At 41.5% G+C, this 25,074-nt stretch overlaps 1 protein-coding gene across 1 annotated transcript in view; it reads right to left on the minus strand.

Annotated features, from left to right (window-relative positions):
• SLC1A3 (solute carrier family 1 member 3) overlaps nucleotides 1-24,553 on the minus strand; it is a 79,714-nt gene extending 55,161 nt beyond the window's left edge. The window contains exons 1-3 of the mRNA XM_003981454.6: nucleotides 24,387-24,553; nucleotides 22,486-22,758; nucleotides 4,296-4,433 (exon numbers count right to left, since the gene is read on the minus strand). Of these exons, the coding sequence (XP_003981503.1) occupies nucleotides 4,296-4,433; nucleotides 22,486-22,666 (319 nt within the window). The 5' untranslated portion in view covers nucleotides 22,667-22,758; nucleotides 24,387-24,553. The remainder of the gene's footprint in view (nucleotides 1-4,295; nucleotides 4,434-22,485; nucleotides 22,759-24,386) is intronic.
• Between the last annotated feature and the right edge of the window lie 521 nt (nucleotides 24,554-25,074).

The raw sequence follows: 25,074 nt of genomic DNA on the forward strand, positions 1-25,074 counted from the left end.
TCCCCTACCACTCCCCTTTACTTACACTCTTACCCAACTCACAGAGATCGTTTGTCAAGTGGTGCTCCCGGCTTCCAGAAAACTGGAGACACAAAAGATCCCCTCCGAGGTAAGTGATTGAGGAGGAAAAGAAGAGATGAGAAAAGAAGAAAGCACTAGGTTTCTGATAGTTATGTCTACAAAGTACAACCTGAAATGGAGTTTAATTATTATCTAGTGAATTTAATCAGGCTAAGGCAGCCAAACCAACTCATATTTCTGGCATGAAATATCTAGTTGGCTGCCTCTGCTGACCAAATCAATAGAAATTGGTGCCAACCCCCCACTTTATTGTGTGGTGTGTTGGCACAGACTTACTCTTCCTCTTCAAAAACACAGGTACTTGAGTACAAATCTAGCCATTAGGCTCGCTCCCAGCTTCTCTCTGGCAGCTTCTGGAATTGCTAATACACACCAAGGATATTTGGAACGATTGGAATTTTGAATTTGGGAAAGGAGAACATGGCTTATGGGAGCTTTAGAGCCACAATTCACAAACACAAATGTTTCAAATACGAAAACCTAACTTAGATTTTGGAATTTAATTTTTTTTTTTGATGTTTATTTATTTCTGAGGGGGAGAGAGAGAGAGAGAGGGAGGGGCAGAGAGAGAGAGGGAGACACAGAATCTGAAGCAGGCTGTCAGCACAGAGCCCAATGTGGGGTTCAAACTCACAAGCTGTGAGATCATGACCTGAGCCGAAGTCAGACCCTTAACTGACTGAGCCACCCAGCCACCCCTAGATTTCTGAGTTTAAATGTGACTTTAGCACAATAAAATGCACAGAGTCTTCTAAAACAGAATACCCAATCCAACACATGTAGTAAGGGCTTCATGCATTTCTATCTCTGTCTGTCAAGACCCTGGGACTTGTTGACTTAAAAACATTAAGTCTGTCAAACATTTTCCCGTTGGGAAATACTTTCTGTGGGAGCATCACCCCCGAGTTCTTATTCTGGTGTTCCTATCAGGTGCAGGAAAGATCAGCACAACTGTGACACAGAAGATGGAGAGGACAGGTTTTCCAATAGCTATTTGTTTAAGTGTCAATAAATGTGGTGTTTTGTGACAGCACACTGACTCGAGCTCTGGTGTGAACTGTCAACACTTGAATAAGGCCGTAAGGGAAAGCCAGTGAGAGCTCCACGGGTGCCCCAGCTCAGCAGTGCATTTCTTACAATGAATGACACCGACATTCACACCCGAGTTCTTATATTGGTAGCCCAAGAGTTGGACTTGGCCTGCAGAGGAGCTTTGTTTGGCTTGCAGTGTTTTGTTCTGTGAATTGTATCAACATTGAAAAATCAGGAGGTTCTTAAGTTTGTTTAGATTTCTGGACCCTCTTAAAAAAATCAGAAGATTTGGCCCTTGTTGACACAGAGCAACAATCGGCTGAAGCGGATACTTTTCAGGTCACCACAGTCTCCTTGCCTCCCATTGTCTATCCGATTGTGCGGCTGGATCACTTTCCACTCGTCATCACACTTGTCCCTGTTACTTCCCCTGTCACACACACAAGATATTTCTATCATAGAAAGAAAATAAAAAGTACCCTGAAAGGGCAGCTTCGTATATAATCATCACCTGCTTGGCCACAGGAGGCATTTGAGTATGGCTTTCCATTCTAAAATAATGGGCCTGACTCTGTTTCCTCTCTAGACAACACATTCTCCAGGAGCTTCTCCCAACACACACAGGGGTCCTCCAGGGATGTATGTAATTTTTAGAGGCTCCTCCTCCTCCTCATTCCCAATGGGTCATACCCCCTGCTCCCTTTTTGGTTTGGAATCACCGTATTTAAAACCCTAAAGGGAAGTCTTATTGAATCAATCGTTCATTGTAATTGATCATAAGTATCCAAAATATTATGTAGCTTGGAAATTAATCTTTGAGATTAATACCTTACAAAGATCTTTGGCAAACTAAATTATATCCCCCCCCCTTTTTTTCTCTTTTTTGAGAGAGAGAGAGAGAGAGAGAGTAAACACATTGGGGAGAAGGATGAGGTGGGGGGGGCGGGGAGAGAATCTCAAGCAGTCTCCACACTCACCATGGCTTGATCCCAAGACCCTGGGATGACGACCTGAACCGATATCGAAACTCAGATGTGCAAACAACTGAGCCACCCAGTGCCCATATATCCCTTGCCTTAACATAGTCCTGGAAAAGGGCTGAGACTCTCTTATTGGTGCCAAGCGGCAGCATCCCCAACGTACAAGTAGGTTACATTTTAAAAGTTTATTTTATATTGGTTGCTTGCAGCTTATAATTCCTTTCAATATTATAAATGTTGCTAGTTTTTCCAAGGTTTTCCTACAAATTTCTTTTTAACCATGTAAAGAGACGCATCATGGTTTTTTTTTTCCTGCACAATTATTCAGTGAAAGCTTGTATTCCTTCAATGAAGCTGATGTACTAAGTATTAGAAATATCAGGAAATTCCACTTGGAGGTAATTGTCGAGCAACATCGCTATTAAGGGGAAATAATATTTTCTCTAATTGTGCCAAATGAGGGCTTTCCTCTTGGAAGGGTAACATGTGGGTTTTCAGCACAAATATCAGAAAGCAGAAACCTCTAAATACTGGTCCCAATATTTAGATACTGGGACTTAGATACTATACTGAAAGACAGTATAAAGGAATCCAGAACCCCTCAAGTTTGCATCCAGGAAGACTGTAGGGACTCAAGTCAGACACTGGCCAGTAGGGATGGTGAAGAGGGACACTTGCCCACTGAATAAAATGGCACCTGTGAGTTCTGTCCTTTAAGAGCTACTGCAAGAACTTGCTTCGCAGAAAAATGTCAACACGTGGATAATAAAATGAGAATGTAAGGTCCTGTCAGCATGAATCTAGCTTTGGTGATAAGAATTGGGACTGCTAGGATTACCCCCTGGTCAGCAATGGACCAGGTTGTTTCAGAAACAAGCATCCCAATCATCCTGCCTACATGATTGCTTTATGGGCAGTTCACCCTCCAATGGGAGCCTCCTGTACATGCAATCACTTGTTTAAAGACCTGAACAAGTGGAAGCCAGTAGAGATCCGCAAGGCATTGGGGGAAGAGCTGATATAGTTCCTGTCCAAGTTAGGCCAGCCCTCGCAGGCATGCAGCAGTCAGAATCTTGCCCTATGACTTTTGAGCTGTGCTATGAAATTCTTACTACACAGAGATCTTGAGAAGAGATTATAAATATCCTTGAGGACTCTCTGGGAGGGGAAAGATGCTTGGAGCCAGCTCACATAGAGGTGGAGAGATGTACCCATGGAGGGACAGTGAGCCACGGGTGGAGAAGAGAACAGGGTCAGTAATACCTGAGTTCTGGGCTTTAGCTACAAACCTAGAAACCATCCTGCCGGGACGGTGTCTATGGACATTCTTTCTTCATGTCAGAAGTGTGCTGTGGGGAAAGAGAAGAGTGGGCAGGAAGGAATGTATAGTAACCTTTTTTTTTTTTTTCTTTTTGGCTCCATTTGTATTCGCCAGTCACGTGTACAAATGACTCTTGAAGCATTTCCCATGGAGGAGTCGATTGTTATCTTACTGTCACAGAAAATAGATCCTACCCTGCAAAGCTTCCACTCCTTGAGAATCCAAGTGTCAGCTGACAAAAATATCCAGATGGGGAAATCCCCTGCCCCCTCCCCATTCTCCCACCAGCCTCATAGGTAACGGGGGTGGGGGACAACTGGAGAAGGAAATGAAATCATGCGGGTTCACCAGGAAAAGATAAAGTGTTGGTGGCAGCAGAATTGGTGAGTGCGTTGTGGGTATTACCTCTTGATGAGGCTTCCAAGAAGGCTCCCGCTCAAGTCCTGGTGGCTCTGAGAACAAGCATTCTTGCATCAATAGCTAATAGGCTGTCCAACCAGATGTTATCTGGGTGGGATAAGAGGGTGAGAAAACAGACCTGTTGTACGCTGTTGTCAACTATATCGCTGTGGTCAGAGAAGGCTGGTTGTGTAGGGTTTAGCAGGGTGCCTCTTTTGTAGTGAGGCAGACTAGATTACGTGGTTGTTTAAATCCGTTTCCTCTTGTGATTGGTAAAATACGAGAGTTATAATCATTCATGCATTACTAAAGCCTCCTTTCCATCATTTTTGAAGGGACTTTTTTTTTTTTCTAGAACAGAGCATGCATCCAGCAGAAACCTAAAGCATTTGCTTTTCTAAGTGATCTTTTGCAGTAAGCACACTTAAAAAAAAAAAAAAACAACAGACAAACAAACAAAAAAACAACACTGCATATGGTACCTGTGACAAGACTGGAGATTATAAGTGGTAACACCAGCATCTGTAACATCCTCATCAGAAGTTCCCCAGGGAAAGAGAAGTACTTGACTTCTCGGTAGCTCATTTTGTATGGTCGGAGGGTAAATCCCAGGATTGTACCTGAAGGGGGAAAGAAGAGATGGAGAATATTTGAGCCCTTTTAAAAACTGAAGTAACAGTCCTAGGAGAAGGAAGAAGTATTTGGCTGGTGGTCACTCCTGTCTGACGAGAGTACATTTATTTAAGCAGCAAATATTGGTGCTGCTTTAGGAGCAAGGGGTGGGCCTGTCTCTTCCGTCTGCCAGGGTCTGGCTGAATCCAGGGCTTCAAGTAAGACTTAGAGAAAAAACGTCTCTGGCTTTAGCAAATGAAAAATGTCTTTGTCTAACTTAAATGCAGTAGAACCAAGTTTGACGTGGCTCGGTACAGAGTTACAAAGATAGGGGCGTAACTGGGAGACAAATCGTGTATCCATGAACAAGGCAATGTAGAAAAAAAAAACCCTTATTATAATGAATTTCCTTTGTAACAACGGATATTAGGACGGCTAGCACAAGCACTTATTAAAGGGCAGTATGATTTTATTTTTTTCCAATTAAAAAAATTCCTCTTGTTCACATTGTTAATCCATTTCCATCACCTCCCTGTCTGTACACCATGCTTTCTGTCTACATGGTCTCGATATTGCCTTGGCAACTGTATTGTACAGACTTGTTACTTGCCGGCAAGAGAAGACTCCAAAATAAGCAGAGACCTTTTTCCAAAAATTTTCCCTGAACACTAATGGGGCGGGGGGGGGGGGGGGGGGGGGCGGGGGGGGGGGGGCGCGGGGGGGGGAATAAGAGAAAAAGAAAGCAATTTTCCCCTTCATTTTCCTTCTGCTCCTGGGACTTTAAAATATATTTTAAAAATAACTTTATATGTAAATTGAATTACACACAGTAGCTTTCGAAGTGTTTGGAAATCAATAGACCGACTGAATCAATGTACTCCCCCCCCCCGCCTCTCCCGAATTTACTTTCCTTGTCCAGGAAAATTTATGTATTCCATTATTGTAAATATTTTCTAAATTTTTGCCTTGCTGTTACTAAAACATGTGCCTTATAGAGAAATACTGAGTTATCTAGAAGCTGGAGGTCGGTGTAGGGGGAGAGGACACTGGGTGAACCTACGTTTTTCCAAAGGAAGCAAGCAGTCCTTTAAGGAAACAGGCTCATCCTAACTTCTTATGAAATGGGCTCCTTCTCTTAGGAAATGAGACACAAAGTTCATTTCAAGTATTACGGCAACCCCAATTTCATTTCTTGGGTCTCAGCAACTGTGAAGTATCCATTCTTTGATTATATACTGTGATACTGCAATTAAGAGTCTGAATCTACGTGACTAGAAAATCTGGCTGATCCAGTTTTCAGGGCCTTTAGGAAAATAGTTATCGCTTTTCTCCCAATGTAACAGTAATAAGTTCAAGACAGAAAAAGGTGATTTGGAAGATACGCAAAAGAAAAGGCAGAAGCCTGCCTCTATTGATTCTCTCACTTAAATGGCAAATAGCTAATGCTTACTGAGCTCTTACCACATGCCAGCCATTGTCAGTGCTTTACTCGCGTTATTATATTTAATCCTCACAAAAACCCCTGGAGGTAGGTACTATTTTACCCCCAGTGTACTGACGGGGAAATCTAATGGTGAACTTCAAACTTGCTGGACTCCAATAGCCACTCAGTATCAAAGTCAAAAAGTTACTCAAGTGACAGAGCTGGGATTTAAACCCAGGCATTCGGACTCAGAGCTCACATTTGTGACCTTCACACGTACTTCCTACGTCTCCAATAGAGCAAAGACAAGCGCTGTTGGTGCTTCTGTGAGTTTCTTTCCAGAATGTTCTCACACAGAGTTAAATATATGGAAATCACACAGAATATACTTTTCCATATGTAGTTATCATAAGCATCACTTTTAGGGTTCATGATACCAGATCTAATGATTGTACCATAATTTACTTAATACTTCCTTTGTTGTTGAACAGTTAGGTTGGTTAGCATTTTTTTTGCTTTTATGAAGAGCACAATGATAAATATATGAAGGCTGTTTTATAACTAGAAATATTTTTTAGTGTAGTTTAGAGAAAGGAAACCAGTGCATTAAAGAATATCACTACCTTGATTCATGTTATCAAATTGTTTTTCTAGTGGGTTGGCCCAACAGTTTAATGTTCTGTTAGTGGATGAAAAGGCTTTGATATTATCTATATGGGGAGAATTATCATAACAACTATTAAAACAAATAACATTTGTGAATGTGATGAGTATATAGTATGTATTTTTTATTTCCTTTCAATTTACTTAATATCTAATGATGTTGACCATTTCTCCTAATTGTATTTTCTCCAAGCATTTAAAAATTCTAGTAGTTTAAGAATTTATGTGTGCATGTGTGTGTGTTGTGTGTGTGTATGTATCTGATATAAATTCTTTACATAATAAAGATAATTATCCTTTGCCTATGTGTAACATATTTGCTATAACTATTTTTCTAATACTCTAAAATATACAGGTATTTTGCATTTTTATAAAATGTGGTCCACATACCTTTTTTATTAGGTAATTTTTTTGAGAGTTATAAACTTTAATTTCCGTCCTCCCAAATTTGATAAATATTTAATTCCTTTTTCCTTCTTTGACTGGTCGCTTGCTTTGTTTGAAAATATTGAACCTTTAATCTTCCTGGAACTTGGTTTGAGGTAAGGCATTTAGTTCCAATTTTTAGTGTGCAGTATTCAACACAGTATCCTCACCAGCACATAGGAATTATAAAAGGCTCTGGTAATATCTGGTTCTTTACTGCTTGTTCATATAAAGGCCAAATCACACTGAAATAAGTGCTTCATCTTATAATAAGTAAATAAATAAATATTTATAAATCTTACTTTACTTCCAATCAAATGTAATTTCACTGGAATTGATTGTTTTCTGATCTTTTTTAAAACACATTTAAACATTTGTCATTCAATTATAACATAAAATGGGTGCAATAAACACAAGATACTCATTTTCGTCACCTGGAATTTGACCATATCAAGCTATTAGGAATTTTAGACATCTCCCAAATGACAAGACCAGACTTGGTTTTACAAGTTTCATTTCTAAGTTGGCTGTTTGTTATTAGAAATACATTAACTCAAAAACAACAATATTTCCATAGATGGGTAGGATCCTGGCTAGTCCAAAAGTTATTTATTAATTAAATTATTAAGTTGTTTAAGAAATTTATATTATTTATCATTTAGGAAAAAACCGGTAGAGCAGCTGCTCTATCAACGATACAGGTAGACACAAGCCAGTGTAGATGGAGGAAGGGATTATTCTTTCTAAACCTATGTGCATTAGACCCCATTTCCCAAAGTCTAACTCTTGCCAACCTGACTATATTCTCTCTTACAGCCACACCAGCAGTATCCAGACACTCTCTCCTTGGGAGTTCCATGTACCTCCTCCCCTTTTCCCCCATCAAATCCCACATTTACTCAGTGCCACCAATTTTCATCTAGGTGCTAGGAGGGAAAGTAAGCCAGCTCAGTGAGTGAGTCCTGGGCAGTGGGCGAATGACATCTCTTAACTCCAGTCTACCAGGGAGATACATGCCTAACAGAGCAGCAGAAAAACAGCCAGGAGGCAAAGTCTCAAAAGGCTTTTGTAGTCAATAAGCTGATCTTGCTTGGAAATGTAGTTCTGGCATCAGCTCCTCTAGAATGTCTCAGTTTCTTTGCATTCTCTAATATGGAACCCACATTTTCTAAAAGTTCTTCTTTATAGGGGGAAAGCACACAGGAGTCACCATTTATATGGTGAAAAGGGATAATTTCAGGTCAAAAGCTTTGAAGAGAAGGGTTGTTTAGAGGGATAGCACACTGCAAATACTCTTTGAGTCAGTGATGCCCCTGACTATGTTTTGGTATGTTTACTATCTCGGGGTTTACCAAGTGAGCCATTTCTACTCCTAGGAAAGAAGAGGTTATGTTGGGAGGGGCAATACTGATTGAACCCTTAATGGGCTCAAGGTGGCATGATCCTCATCACAACTTTATGAGGGTAGATATGATCATGTCTATTTTCAAAAATGAATACACTGATGCTCAAAGCTAGTGAACTTGCTCAAGTCTACAGAGTTAGTAAGTGATTGATTTGGGAATTCTAAAGAAAACCCAGTTCTCTTTCTACTACACTTTAATGCCTCTCAAACACAGATATACCCTTGTAGCCAAAGCCTGACCCTGGCTCCCGGGTCTTCAGCATCTCTAATCCCTAAACTCTAGAAGCACTTGAGTAATAATCTCAGATCTGCTAGAAATGTCCCAGAAGCACCCAGTACATGTTGGAACCCTTCACAGGTCCCTTTACAATATGGTTACCATAGTGCTAAGTCACTGTTTAAAATGGTGACACTGAATCCCTTTCTTTGGAATGATTTAACTAAACTTATATAAAACTTTTAATTAAAATATCTTGCCTCTTTTGCCCCACCGCACACATTTTAATCCTTGGAAACCATCAGTAACAAAGCTGGAGAGGACATTACATGAAAACATGCTTCAGGGTCCCATGCTTAATGACAACAGCCAGCAGTCATTGGGTACATGCAAGATGCCAAGCCCTCCAAGCACACTGCCTCACAGGACCATGGAAGCCAGGACTAGTAGAGCCTACACTTCACTTCTCATGAAGAACTGGAGTCATCGAGAGGGTAGGTAAACTGCCGAAACCTCACAGCTAGTAGAGGTTGGGGCCACGGTCAATGCAGGGAACAGTCAAGCCGCTTCCCCAATGTCAGGGGGATGGCTGAGGTGGACTTCATACCCAGGCTGTTCAGCTCCAAGCCCAGACTCTTACTTACTATGCTGTACTCATGGCCTCTCAACAGTCATGGTACTAATTCAAAGAGCCTAAGTTAGTACACAATATTTTGCCTATCTTTTCATTCCATTTTGAGTTAGTTTAACTGATACAGAGCCTAAGTTGGGCAAAGGTTTTGTTGATTTTGCTTAATGAAGTCAACATCTAGCTTTTTGCAGTTCATTTGTTGAATAAATAAACAGAAGACATTTTTCTTCAGCTTTTGCTCTGCTGGGCAATATTGGAGGTGAGGCCAGTGTGATAAGGTCAGCCAGCTCTCAGTGTCAAATACAGAGGAAATGCTCTGAACGTGAAGATTGCTTTTTTGGGTAAGCAGTTCAGGTTTCTGATTACACAGCCCAGCAATGATAAAAAGCCTTCCCTGAACCATCCTCACATCCTGAAGAACAGACTTCTCAGAGCCCTCTACTCTCTGCCCTTCTGACCAATTAGAGGTAGCAGGGCGGGGTGGTTTTCTTCACTTTGGTAAAGCCACTCACTGCCTTTACAGAGCTGAGGGCTCTGCCTTACTTGAAGCCCATTGATTGATGTTCCCAGAGCTAATCAAAGCCTTTATGGCCTCCAGACCTTTAATGCAAAAGAATAGATTCTTTATTATTGATTACTCTGCAAAAATAACCATAAAAATCAGAATAACTTCCCAATGGGTTTGTTACAGCTGAAGCAAACTTTGCAATCTGCATCTTGGTGACATTAAAGAAAACACAGATGTCACAATTCAATTCAGATTGCTCATTCTCAGTCAAGAGTCTTCTAGCATTCCTCTTTTGGTATTTTACAAGATTTCTGGAATCTAGGGAATATCTTAACTGGAATGTTTAAGGTGATCAAAATTAACAGTGCTGGTTGAATGCTATAAACCAAGATGCATTTTTATTTAAATACTTTCTTCTAACACAGAAAGTTCAAGAAGTGAGTTCTTCAGGGGTTCACTGTTTCCCCTAGAGAGCCTATACAACAAACACTTCTTTGGAAGATTAAATACCATTTCACTTTTCTAAAGACACAAGGTCCACACTAGAGCCTCAGAAAGAACACCACCACAGGCTTCCTTTTGAAGGCCAAGCACGCACAGCACATTAAAAGCTAAAGACCTATTTTAAAGAATTTGGTCCATATTTAATCTGATAAAATTACAGAAAATATTAAGCCAGAAAATATTTAAGAGTAGAAAAACGTGGCACAAGTTGAAGTAAAATTCGGACCAATTCACCCAATTTAACTTTTGGTAAATGTTGCAGTTTGAAATAGTAAAATTTTACTCGAGTTTCTACCCTGTTTCCAAACTGTCATGAACAGATTGGCAGACCACAGCTCTCTAGAATTACTACTTACAATACTAAATTCTTCAGAAGAAGATATGATGCCCCCAAAGAGCTCAGATGACACAAGGGTATCTAAAAGTAACAGTGGCGCTGATTTTAGAGGAAGACTTTATATTCTGAGGCCACCATATGAATACCACCAAATGCCTACCCAGGATGAGCTAACTAGCTCTTCTAACATTGACACTGCAAACCAGTCAGAGGACATTCAAACCCCCATCCAGAATAAGCGTGGCCTGCAGATCTTTAGCCAGAACGAGAACATTTGCCTCCTTGTTGTCACTCCACCACCTCGGACATGATCCCACTTTCTGGCCCTGGTTCTGGCTCTTCTTTCTGCCTGGAATACTCTTCTCAGAGATTCCCAGGTTTGCTTCCAGACTTAGTACAAATGTCATCTTCTTATTGGAACCGACCCTGAATTTCTCCCTCAGCCGCCTGAATTTGTTTCAGTAGTTCCTATTACCTTCTAAAACACAGTATAATTTTCTAACTTATTATGCTTGTTGTTCATTGTTGTCTCTGCCTCCTAGAATATAAGTTCCGAGAGATCAAGATTGGTTTTCCTGCTGTATGTTTGTTCACTGATATATATCAAGCCCCTGAAACAGTTCCTGGCACACAGTAGGTGCTCGGTATATTGATGAATGAATAAACAAAGAGCATGACTTAATTCTCTTTCAGATGACCCTGGCTCACGTTGAACCGTGTTGAACACATTTCTGAATGGAGGAATCGCTTCGCTCTGTGCTTTGCAGCAAATGCCACTCCCCACCACATTCTGTGAGCAGAGAAGCCTACCCTCAGGAACATCCCCTCCTCCAAACTGTGATTATTCTGTCGTGATCTGTGGAACTGGATCTCAACGGAGCTACGATTTCTCATATGGCTGAGGTTTTTAGATTCACAAACTAGGAGCGATAGCTCCTGATTCCTGTTTCTCTCACAAGGCTTGTTTTTTTGAATATAAAAGACAGTGGATGTGAGGTGGTAGAAAGTTCATGGACTGACAATCTGGGATGAGGTTCTGGGCCTGACGCTGCCAGCAAATTATGTCAGTCGGGACTTTAAAGATTTAATCTTCATATCAAAGCTACAGGATTTAATATCACCATCTTACAGATGTGGAGACTGAACCCGAGAAAGAGTAAGCCACTTGTTCCAGGCGACATGACCAGTAACTGATGTTGGCAGAATGGGGTTTGAAACTTAGGCCTGCCTATTTCCACAGCCCACATCTTCAAATCATATAATCTCTTTGGACCTCTTTTTTTTTTTTTTTTTTGGTCACAAAACGGGAGGGATAGGTCAGAAAAGGCAGTATCTAAAATCCTCTTGGGGTGTCTGGGTGGCTCAGTCAGCTGAGCATCTGACTTCGGCTCAGGTCATGATCTCGCAGTCTGTAAGTTCAAGCCCCATGTCGGGCTCTGTGCTGACAGCTCACAGCCTGGAGCCTGTTTCGGATTCTGTGTCTCCCTCTTTCTCTGCCCCTCCCCCACTCGTGCTCTCTCTTTCTCTCTCTCTCTCTCTCTGTCAAAAACAAACATTAAAAAAATAATAAAAAAATAAAAAAATAAAATTCTCGTGACCTTTAATGTTCTCGCCTAAAGGTTCTGATTTTACAAGAACCATGTAAACCAAAAGCATTATAAATCTTAACTGCTTTACTATGAATTCATCTCGTTTCTCCTAATGAATTCTAACGTCCTGGATAATGCATATGACAGCATTTTTTAATACATCAAAAAATGCTTTGTCAACTTGGCCATTACAGTTATTGCGGCAGGTAGACAATAAATAATTCTTAAAGATCAAATAAAAGTTTCTATTTTAGAACTTGGCTAGCGTGTAGCCCAAGCTGGAGAAGTCGTGAGTCCGTCTCGTGCAAACCTGCCGAAGCTGGTGGACATAAAGTCCCATTGGTTTATTTTTAACAAGAAGGGCAAGGGCATAATGGTGAATTTACCTGCCCGAGAGGTCTGCTGGTCTTGGTCTTCCGTTTCACCCCAAACTTCCAGGCATTTCCTGGTGAGAAGCTACTGGGTTTGAGGCAACCTTTCGACCCTCCCCCACCCCTCTGTTCCCACATCCTTCAGAGAGTTGGGCCCTGGCTTCGTTCAGTCTTTTGTCCTTTGGTATTTCCTGTTGCTGGAGGTGGAAATACCTGCTCCAGCCTTGTTCTGCCAGCGGAGCCCAGACGAACCAGCTCTGGGTAACTAACGCAGACCCAAGTCCACACGGCATACAACTCTGGCAGACAACTGTCTCAGAAGAACCTAAGGAGCTCTGAAAAGCCTGGTGCTTTCTTCCTAAAAGCGCACTGACATAGGCTATGCGAAATGCTAACTAAACTTACAAATAATCCTACAGGTCTTTTAAATGTCCACCCCATGGTCGTTGGAAAAATATCCCACTAAAATCATTAACACCCGTTGCTTTCCTTTCTGGTAAAAAATAAAATATTGTTATGAGTAAATAGAAACCATGAATGCAATTTCAATTCTGGGCATATACCCCACAGATACACTATACCTAGGGGAAATCACTTTTGTACAGGATTATTCTTTATACCATTTAACAAATATCTAAAAGTTGGAAACAATCTAAGTGGCCATCAATTGGGAATTGCTTCCATAAATGAGGGTACATGCATAGAGTGCACCCCCAAGAGAGAATGAGGAGGTTCTTTTTGTGCTAATAAGGAATGATGTCCAAGGCATATTGTAAAGTCAAAAAAGTAAGGTATAAAGCAGGCTATATAATCTATGCCAGCATTTGTATACAAAAGCCAAAAAAAAAAAAAAAGGGATATGTATTTATTTTTATACTCATAATTCTAAAGGCACACAAGAAACTGATAGCAAGGTATTTATATCCTTTTGTAATTTTTTATTTTGGGCAATGTAAGTGTATTTCATAAGTAAAATAACAAAATAAATAAGCAAAAAAAGTTGGCTCACATTTTTTATCTTTAAATCTGACTGAATTCAGGGCACCTGGCTGGCTCAGTTGGAAGGGCATGCGACTCTTGAACTTGCAATCATGAGTTCAAGTCCCATGTTGGGCGTACAGATTGCTTAAATAAATAAAAATAAGACTTGAAAAAAATTTTTTGACTGAATTCTAAACTACATCATTTCTGCTGGATGCCTGGATGTTTCTAAAAATTCACTTTGGGTCTGGGTTGGTTTCTCCTCAACCTTGCTTTAATTTGCTCTAACAGTGAGTGTACTTCATTTGGGCCACGGAGAGGAAAGTCGCTAGTTGCATTCAGATTTCTAGTGAGTGGATCACTTTCTGACCAAACAGTTCTTTTTTTCCTGGAGACAAGGAAGTGAATCTGAAAAAACTTTGAACTCCACCATTATAGGATCATGTCTGCTTCAACGCACTAGCCCTTGGAGTTACAAGTACACCAAAGCGGCAAAGTCACGTTGGAAACTACCAGACAAAGGTAACATCCATCATACTGTGTAAAGCTCTTTCACATCATACTCTTTCATCATCCAACATACTGTGTGAAGCATCGCGGTGTCAGAATTTACAAAGTTCACTGAATCTCGGCTTTTTTGTATGACTATGTCATTTGCCTTAAAAAAGCAAATTCGAGGAGACAAAAGTAAATAAACAAAAAGATAACTTTGGTCTTAGGCAGTCTGGTAAAAGACTCACAGTTTTCTTTTTGATGCCTTTACCTTCACATTCATCAACAAGCTGAAGGTGCCAGCAAGCACACGTATCCCTGGGGTTTTGCCTTACTTGCTTTAAAGATGAAATTTCAAGGGATGCAATGTGTCTAAAGGCAGGGGCCTTCTTTTCAGTATGTGAAGGGCAGCAATTGTCCATTTCTACTCTCATTAGGGACAAATGAGCTTCATCTTACAAGATTCTGAATAGAAAATCTTTCGCTAATAGCCCATTGTTTTCTCTCTGGGAAGCAGAAGCAGTTTATGGCCTGGAATCATTGTTGGAGAACTGGAGAAGTCTCTTTGGGTACAAGAAGAATGGAGTTGTCCCTTCTGGAGACAGAAAGTCAGTCTTGAAATTCAAAACTTAAGTGTGCCTTTTAACTAGCTGCTCCTTAATTTACCTTTGAATCTTTGATATGATACACAGAGTGAAAAAGGAGTGCCTTCCCCGCCCCCCCCCCCCCCCCCCCCCCCCCCCCCCCGCTTGTCTTAATTCAAAGGGAATATCTTCCTTTATCTAGTCTTGGGGGTTTTGTTCTTCTCTTTTTGTTTTCAAAACCACTCCAGGACCTCTCTTGATGGGGCATAGTGATGGAAATATTCTTGGGTTAGGGAGTAAGCTCTGGGCAACATTGACAGCACTGAAGCTTCACCTAAACCGCTTAATTTTTATACTTGGTGAGCACAATGGCTAAACTCTGTGCCCTGAAGTGCTCTGTGTGTTTCCTCATCTCGTAGCAATGATACAGCTCACCTAGCTGCCAGACCAAATAGTTGATGAATGATAGCACCCTAGTGTTCCATAAATAAATATCAAGTACTCTAACACCTGGAATGTACAACTTGGAAAAGACAGTGCTTTCGTTCCAGTTGCCTTTTCCAGATACCGCAGGCTCTTCATAGCTCTGCTGTCTCTGTAGCAAGGACAGGGAGGGACCCACAGCTCTCCTCCTCTGATTTATGACAGACAATCAGAAGAGTGCTGGGCAGAGGTGGCTTCTGCAGCGGCATGCCTCATTTGTGTGCTCCGACACGGGTTTATCACACCCAGAGTTCAGGAACTCCAGGGTCCTCAAGAATTTAGCTGCTTGTTGATGGGAAAGACTGGTGAGGATGGGTTGGGAGGTCAACAGTAGAGGGAAAAGGTCTCTGCCATCGTACGGCATCAAGGAGTAGAAAGGGAACAGGGAACACTGATGTATCTTATTCCCTTCATTCTGCTTTAGAGAAGGGCAAATCAGAGGTTCAGTGATAGAACTGTGGAGCTGGAAGCAGACATTAGCCCCAATGTAATTTGCTGATGAGGAAATACGAGGCCCAGCGATTTGTCCTAAATCACAAAGTGAGTGAGTGGATGGCAGAGCTGGCTCTGTCACCAGGACTCTGAGACTCTCCGTGCTTTCTCAGCTGCATCACAGACCTGTGCAGACACTACTCAGAAGGAGGATGGACTGGCCCTGGATTGCGGTGCTAGAGAGAGCACCCTGGAAGCGCTTTGTAAACCGTAACACTGCCGCGGTGGAAGGTGTTATTACTGCAGGTAATTGTTCCGAGCACACCCGCTCATTTGATCACCTACTTGAAAGAGAAATTTGAAATTGCCTGCTCAGTTTTCCTCATTATCTGAACGAACAGGAAGAAGACAGCAAAGTAAAAATCCAGAGACAATCTTAGAACAAATCAAGCCCTCTGCCCCATACTTCAGAAGAATGTTGACCAACTCTGTTAGAAACCAGCAACACTCCTCCCAGGTCTCCAGAAGACTTCATCTGGCCTGCCCAACTCTGGTAGGGGTGGCAGTTAAGGAGTGGCAGACACCAAAATGCTGGAAAAAAGGAGAAACCAGGGAGGTGCTTGACTCTCAGATTGGTCCCAAGTGGCATGAACAAAGTGCGCTACCGAGAAGGTTCAAACATTGACTGAGAACATTTTCTCAGCAAGTTTACTTTCCTGAGAAAGACATCTACTCCCTCCATCGAGCAGTCGGTATTATGATAAGGGCTGTGCCAGGGGATTACTTTCTGCTTCAGCTCGGAGGCCAGGTGGGTAAGGGACAGATAATGACAGTATTACTTACTGAGGCTTTCAGCTCTGCCTCTCAAAGCCCTTTACAACTGCTAAATCTCTTCCTACAACTCTGCTTGGCTCTCTTCTCTAGCCAAGGAAATAGAAGCCGCTACTCCTACCCATAAACCAGGTGACCATCTTCTCCCCTTCCTAGTCCCTGTCCCCCCACCCCCACCCCCATCCCTGGGTCTCAGTCCTGTAGCAGAAAGTATCAGCGAATCGGTGTGCATTTCCACTTGGTGCCTGAGCAAAGGCACAGGCAAAAGATGAGGGGTTTACAGTTTGTGTGGATACTCTACCTGCCAAGCCCTTAGGGAAATTATTAAAAGTTACATGGTTGTAAGCGGCAGAATTGGAACATAAATCCTGGCAGAGAGGGGTTACAATTATTCTATTTTATACATGAAGGAACGGAGGCTCAGTTCCAGAACTGGGACATAAACCTCAAAGTGTCTGACTCCAGAGTCCATAGCTCTGATCCACTCCCCTATACTGTGCCAGACTTAAACCCCAGGATAGGAGGCAGCTCCTTGGAATGCTTTTTGAGAATGAAACTGAGGGCTGGGATCCAAGTGAGCTGTAAGCACATGTCAGGTAGTTGTTATAGCTGCCCCTGACAATTTTTCTGTGTTTCTGCTCCCTGGGGGAGAAGACAAAGCAGAGGAACATCACTAGTCCCTACACCCTATCCTTGTGTCCCTTCTCCAGAGCATGGCACTGTGAATCCACTGCTTCTGAGCTCCTTAGGCCTAACACTTCCCTCCCAGCCCTCTGTCCCCAGGGGCCTCTGAGAGGAGCTCGGCACCCGGGGAGCGCTTGCCTCAGGAGCCACCCTTTCTAGAAGCTTCCTGAAGCGCCCCCTCTCTCTCTTCTCACTTCCAGGAAGTGTGGAAGAACCATAAATCCCAGCCCGGGAATCATTCACCGTTCTTTGGGTTCCTGTTGTTCAACTGTGTGGAGACTCCCTTCTTTTGGTGAGCCGGGAGGCTGCCCGCATGGGTGCATGGGTGCCGCTCTACACCCGCACCACCCATTCAAACCCTTGGCTCGTTTGGTCCCATCACCGATCACTTGAGTGCAGCAACGGATGGCTAACCACATCGGTAAACTTGTCTGACTGAACTGGCTGACTCAGCCAGATACTGCGTACGTGTGGAAGGTACAAAATACCTGGCCTTGCTGGGAGGTTACTGCTTTACTCATAAAGAAGAGTTAACTGTGTTCTGAGAATGGTCTCACTTACAGAGTAGCTGATGCAGGAGGATAACCCGATTCATGGATCATTATCCATTTAACCTTCAAAGAGAGAACTGTCCTTGTTCAGTCTCGACATCAAAAGAATACCTGCAAAATCTCTAGGTACCCTGAGCCTCTTGCACTGTATTCCCGTTGTAACGTTTACATCCCCAAATCAACATGTCCAAAAAACTGAAATCATCCTTCCCACTCTCCCTCAATCTTCTTCCTGTATTCTACTTTTACTGGGAGCACCAGCACCCTCGGTCACCCGAGTCAGCAACTGGACCAACCCAACAGGCTGCAGTCTGGCTCTTCTGTCAACGCTCACGTGCCATCAATCAATCGTCAAGATGCAGGGTGCCCCTGGGACTGAGGTCTCAATTCCATGTGTCCTTTCCATCGCTTCTGTTGTTGGGTCAGTGCACACCCTCAGCTAACTGATGTCATAAAACAAGAATGGACATGCCCCAAGGGCAGGGACCAGCACTCAGAAGAGTGTGGTGGGTAAGAGTATAAAGTTCCAGCCAGAACAGTGGATTTGCATCCCAGTTGGTGAGCTGTTTCCTTATCTGTGAAATAAGAATAAGAATACCTCCCTGCCTTATTTGTTCTGAGAATTAAATAAAGCCAATGTATTAACAGCACGTACAACAGTGCTTGGTACAGTGTTAGTGTTTGCAATGCATATTATATGTGTAACGATAGATGAGGAAACTGAGGCACAGAGCAGTTAAACGCCTTCTCTAGGATCATACAGCTATTAAATGATACAGTTCACATATAAATCCAGTCGCTGCTTCATCAAAAGCCATATTCTTTTTTCCCACATGGTACATCTAGGTTGTTAACAAGAAAAGTACAACCTCTAAAGTATCAACACAAAGATCATATATTATATACAACAGTATGGATAATATGATCTCACTTAAAAAATGTTGACATAATTAAAAACCTCACCAAAACAAAAACCTCCTTATTACTACCTCTGAAATTTGTCTATTCCTTTGTCATCCCATTTTTATCTCTTCTACTAAACTACCTGAGGGCAAAGATTCTCTATTGCATAGCACAGACCAGATACCCAACATTTAGTATGTGTTAAATTGCTGAATAGCACTGAATCTTTCTTTAAAAAAAAATTATTCAGCAGATAATAGATAATAGATGATATACGAATGTGGCGAAAAGCCTTCAAACCATACAAAAACTTAGAGGAAAGTAATATTCCTTCCATCCCATTACCAGACACCCAGCTCTCATCCCAGAAGCAGCCACAATGACCAGTTTCTTGTATATCTTTCAGAGATAGTATCGAATTGCGCTGAATTGTAGTGCCATTTACATTCATTGCCAAAGACTACAAGGTAATGATGAGCAATGCTTTATACACATGTAGCCAGTATGTTTTCTTTTCTGAAAAGTCACCAATTTTTCTCAAACCCATATAGAGGACAACCCAAACATAAAAGGTGCGTGCGTGCATGTGTGTGTGTGTGTGTGTGTGTGTGTGTGTGTGTGTAGAGAAAGATGCTAGTTGCTGTTTGTGAACTCCCTCAGGTAAAACCACCATCCAGTTCTATGCAATTCTATTTAGTTTCCTTCCCCTCGTAGCTGATGTTATGACCCATTTCTTCAAAAATTTTTAGCCTGAGATTTCATTTTTATTGTGCTTTTTGCTCCCTGGATGTGGAAAGATGGGCATTCTATGACTTAAACATGACAAAGGACTTTCCCTTTCTTTCAGCAAGATGTCTGAGGTCACTCTCATACCACTTACCACAGTTTGAAACGAGAAAGTGCTTCCTGGAGGAAGAAAGATAGTAACCACTCTTCTCAGTGTGGTTTTTGTTAGACAGATGTCTGCAACAGCCCTGGGAGACACTTTATCTAATGCTTTAGTAATGAACCCCCTTAAAGAGACTTAACACTTGGCATTGCCTTCTCTCAGGTTGCTAATTTGCTTTCATTACGTGGCTTTGACATAGCATGGCATATTCGGACTGTGACATCACTTAGAAATGCCATTAGGAATGTCACTTCTTAGAACTGACATCAAACTGCACACATGGTTCTAGGCCTGTGCTTGTAGAGGAATTAATACTGAAATATTTACAATTCTCTACTTTAATCTGACTATATGGTTTCACATGTCTCTACTTCTCTGTAATAGTTTTTTCTAGTTTCCACTTCAACATACTAAATGCACATTTATTTTTTTTCCAAAAAGACAAAAGAATACAGACGGAATAAAAAATTTACCCAATATATAGGACTTTTTTTTGTATTAAAAATTATTAAAACCTAAGAATTTGGTTCTTCTCCTCTTTTCTTTGGGGAAAAGAACTTTTCTTCTTCCTTGCGAGCATCTTTCCATTTTTTGTCCAATGCTGCAGCAAATGAATTAGAGAGCTGAAGTCCAGACATGCTCTTATTATTCTTTTAGGGCTGATGTAGACATGGTACCCAGTGACAAGCTAAATGGAGCCTTTGTTTCCATTGGGCCCTCAATGGAAGACACACCAAGAGATAACTGAAGGGTTCTTCCTTCTCTCCTAAGTCTGTTTGCTACCAAGTGGTCTATTGGCCATTCCAAGTCTTTGGTGTAGACTCAGTGGTCTCTCTGACTGTCAATGAGCTCTTTTTATTTGTTTCTTTGTTAGTGCCTTCTTCTTATTACTTCTACCTCTTCAGTTTCCATTAGTAAAGCCAACCATGAGGACATCCTGCCAAGTTATCTACCCCAGCTCAGCCAACTCACTGCAATTCTCACAAATCTTAGGAAAGTCCTCGCTGGGCTAGGAAATGATCCCAGAACTCATAGAGAAAATGGACCATTAAGTCCTGGCATTATCTTCCTTCTATTAGAGATATGTCTTTGTAATCACTTAGGAACTTGCTTCTCCATCAATCTGCTTTCCATGTGCAGGTTTTATTACTTTCCATTCCTTTATTCTCTAACTGAAACATTTCTGTTCTAGAAATTGAACTCTCCTTGTGTTTGGAACACCATGTTGAATAAATGTTTCTGCATCTTTTCCAAACATACTCCAGTATCACTGAGCTCTATTATTATGTGTACAGGATTGTAGAATAAATGAGTATTTGTTAAATGCATGACAGGGATGTGGCTTAATCATCTGTAGGAGAATTATAAGTTTTCTGTGGGTCTGACTGGGTAAATCATATAGTAAATCATATAGTAAATGTAAATCATATAGTAAATCATATAGTAAAATGACAATGCTATGTGAATGCATGTAGCACTGCTTGCTAATTGGCCTCTACCAAGACATAGCAGCATTTCTCTTCCTGGAATCTCTCACAAGATGCCAACTAGTTTGCAGAGCCCAAAGGCAGGATGGCAAAGTGTTTAAGAGAATGGCCCCGGGCCTAGATAGCTTGAGTCTGACTTTGAGCTCTAGCGTTTACTATCTGCATGACTTTGGGCAAGTTGTTTGATCTCTCCATGCTCAGTATTCTCATCTCTAAAATAAGGATCATACTAATCATTCCTGCCCATTCGCTCATAGGCTTGTTTGAGGATGAAGTAAGCTAATCTAGGCAAAACACTACTTAAGCAGCTGTAACAGTACTCCATCAGCGTTCACTATTATTATTATTTGGCAGCTATTGTTTGGCTTGGCAACGACTGTAATTCAAAGCAAAAAATGAATTGAGCTTGCCGAGTGTTACATCAACTTCCAAGACAACGACAAAGCACTGAAATACTTCCTTCAGGAATGTATTTAAACCTGGGAACCTACTAAAGAAAGCCATTATGTCCCTGAGTCAATCAGGACATTTTCTCTTTGAACATCTCTAAAATGAATTGAACGGTCATTGATGACCAACAATTTCTAAAAGGAGCAAAAGATATTGAGATGGAATATATTGAAAGTCTTGCGACAAACTATTCTGTCGTATTCCTATTTGCAATTTAAGAATCCTATCTTTTTGAATACAGTTATAGTTACATGCCACAAAATTGTCTTAGTTTTTCTTGTCGTTACCTCTTTATATTTGATAGAGACCTTGGCAAACTCCAAGACAGAGATTAAAATTGTACCCTAATGCCCCCTCCCCCTTTTGGGTCGGATTAGTAGAAATTTAATTTTTTATAACATGGCATTAGCTTGCATATTTACCAGCCTAAAGATTTCTGTATTTGTTCAGTCAAAATTTCCCAGTAAGTAGTTTTTTCAGCTATCTGCCACCCATAAATAATAAACAATAATTTCAGATTCCAATACATCAAACAAAACAATGTTTTATTAGTACAGGTTGCTGTTAACAATGCTAAGTTTGTAAGAGGCTGCAACGTTGCAGAGAAGGGATAGTTATTTATGGCAAGAAATGAATGAAAAAGATCTGTGTTAACATTTGTCTCAATTTACCTTTTCCAGTCACTGGATGGGAGATGCAAACACGTAAAAATCTCTACCTCTAGGCATGATACCCAGTTTCAAGTCAGCACCCATTAGAATGGTTAGAATATAATTACTATTAGGAACTTGTATCTCATGTACTAATTGCATAAATTAGCTTTAAGTGAAAGCGACATTGTATGATTACATTTGGGCCAAATCTAGCATATGTTTGCTTGTTTTTATTGTTATTTAACTGCTCAGGCCTAATGATTAAATTGTCACTCTTTTATGCTTCCATGAGATGGGAAAGCATTTGATTTGTTTCTCTTCTCCACACAATCGATTGATTTGCATAATGCCAAATGATGCTTCTTTCAGATTCTGGTGTGTTTACCATATATTGCTTCAAACATGCCAACAGACTGTCATTTAGTGGGAGAAAAAAGCCTAGACTATTATTTTGAATACCTACAATCAATCAGTCCATCTGATAATACGCTCAGGGAGCCAGATGCCCCAGAGAAACAAGATCCTTTTTTTTTTTTTTTTTTTTCGGTTGTTATCAAATGACTTACCCACAATGACTGCAGTGACAGTGAGCAGTACAAAAGCATTCCGAAAAAGGTAACTTTTAACATCCTCCTTTGTGATGCTCTGCACTTTCCTCTTGGCCAAGAGTGTGCGCTTACGAACTCCTCGCTGGAATCTCTCCATCCTGCCCCCCAACCTGGGCTCTTCTCCGTTGGTTTTAGTCATATTTTACTTCTGTAGGAATGTCTTTTCTTTGCACTTCAACGTCTCGGAATCACCCCCGGAAAGCCAGACCTCTTTGGTGTTAGAGAACACAACTAGAACAAGGAGAGGAGAGACAAGAGTTACAGCCTGCAGGGGTGAGAAATCAGGGCTGCCCCACAGCAGGGCAAGCTGTTGGCACGCTGCATAATCTCAGTAGGAATCAAGAGCTAGAGAGCCGCAATGCCAGGTTTCAAGGCTGGGTGGGAGGTGCCTATTTTACAGGACCACGTGTGAGAAATGTGCATCAATTCAGAATCTACCAGCAGAAATGTGTGTTCTATTTTTAAAAATTTGCCCTTCCTATTCCAATGAGGCTGTAAAAGGGTTCATCGGAGCCGAGTGTGACTAAGCAGCCCCCACCCCCTCAGTCTCCCCCAGAACCAGCCAAGTGCTTTTTGCACAATGTTCACCCTCAATAAATGTCTAATTGAATTGAACGCACAGGAAGCGCTCAATAATTACTTGCTGGCTTATGTTGTGTACCCGGTGAAGGCGTAACCAGGTCAATAAAATGAATTAAGATATTGATATTTCATCCTCAGGGCTTTCTGTTTTAAATGATAAAGATTTTCTTCATTAAGGAAAAAAAAACCCACGATAATTACAGCTATTAAATATGGTCATGAAAAGAATGCAATGAAAAGAACATATGCACAGGACTTGGGAAATATATTTGACTATTTTGCAGGGTAACTTTTTAATTTTTTCTCTGAAACAAGCAAAGTTCTCCGAGCCTATCTATGCATTATCTGTAATCGTAATTCATTTATTTCCATTTTTATCACAAGTATAAGTACAAAGTATAGCATTTGTCTTTGTGGCAATCATATCGGAGTCTCCTGAGGAAACCATCACCGACTTCTGGGTATTTCAAAATTTTAGAATTTCTAGAACAGATGAGGCGAATCCAATTTTCATTCCAAACATTACAGCGTGTGGTTTCTAGTTTCTTTAAAGCGCTCCTAGGCTATTCAAATATCTAAGTCAATCTCTCCCGGGTGGAAATCGGTTCTTTTGAAAAAAAAAAAATCAAAGGATTCCTCCGGTTGTATAAGGTTTGTAATCCACAATCTTTCCCGAGATCAATCCAAGTAAAAATCAGTGGTGCCTGTGGACGTGTGTATATGGCAACGCCAACAGCCAGCGTGTGCGTCCGCGGGGGAGGTAACTGGAAAGCAAAAGACTCCTCCGGAGCTTTTGGCAAATCCAAGTGTGGAAAAAGAGACTTGTCTTAACAGTTTTGACTTTTAAATAAAATTGCAGCTTGGGGACAGTGATAATAAGACCTACGGCTTGTTGAAGACGTCACGGCAGATTAGAAGTTTAGGGAGAAGTGAGGAAGGGGACAGACGAGAGACCAGTTTTTTTTTTTTTTTTTAAACTAGTCTCTGGTTCCCTTTCCAGTCACTTTTAAACAGACCAGCTCAGCCTTGATTCTTTTCTAGCTCCCGAACCACAACCTACCCCCAGTCCACCCTGAATGACTCAACTCCGAGTTAAGAGCGGACACGGCATAAGCGGACACCATGCGCTCATTACATTAAATTACTAACGTGGACTTTATCTACCAAAATGGCTAGCTTTTCACTCTCGCTGCTCCTCTGCTCGCGAAACAAAATCCATCGGCGGAGACGTGCATGGAGAGGGGAAGCCCGGAGGCAAGACAGGACGTCAGACTTACCTTTTCGGATTTTGTAACGGGTGGAAGGTACCCCAGGCAATGACAAGGTGAATTCCGCAGCAGGTACGGAAGAGTAACGAACGCCACGAGCCCGGCATGCATGCGCTCTGAAACTGCAAGTTACTATCGGGGCAACTTAAGAAAAGGGGAGGAGTCTGCGCCCGGGACAGGGGGAGTGGGGAAAAATGAAAACACCACAGGGAAGGAGGGCGCAAACCCGAGGTTTCTGGAATACTGATTAATCTTGGCTCACCAGAAGCATGCTTGCTGGCTCTGTTTTGCTCCTTAGACCACTTTCACGCTTTGTCAGTTCACTTTCATTAGGAATGCAGAACCGGGACCAGGAAGAATTGCAAAATAAAGCTCACACACACTCAGAAAGCTGGAAGTCTTGATTAGAACGTTTCAAAGAAGACTCTTCTAAGACGAAATTTAATTATCTCGCATTATTACAGGTTTCCTCCCCCTGAAGGAAACACGAGAGTGCTCTTTTGCCTGGTTGTACACTGTTATGAAAGAGTCCCTCTTTTCAGAATTGGGGGAAATAACTGACATTTCTTGGGAAGACCCAGAACGCAACAAGTATGGAGGGGAAAAAGTGCTTGCTACTATTCTCTAAAGTTGCCTAAAGTTACTCAAAACACAAGATGAGACACGCCTCTATGTTAGCAGTTTAAATTCTGTTATA

Source organism: Felis catus, chromosome A1, assembly GCF_018350175.1.
Source record: "Felis catus isolate Fca126 chromosome A1, F.catus_Fca126_mat1.0, whole genome shotgun sequence".
Lineage (NCBI taxonomy): Eukaryota > Metazoa > Chordata > Mammalia > Carnivora > Felidae > Felis > Felis catus.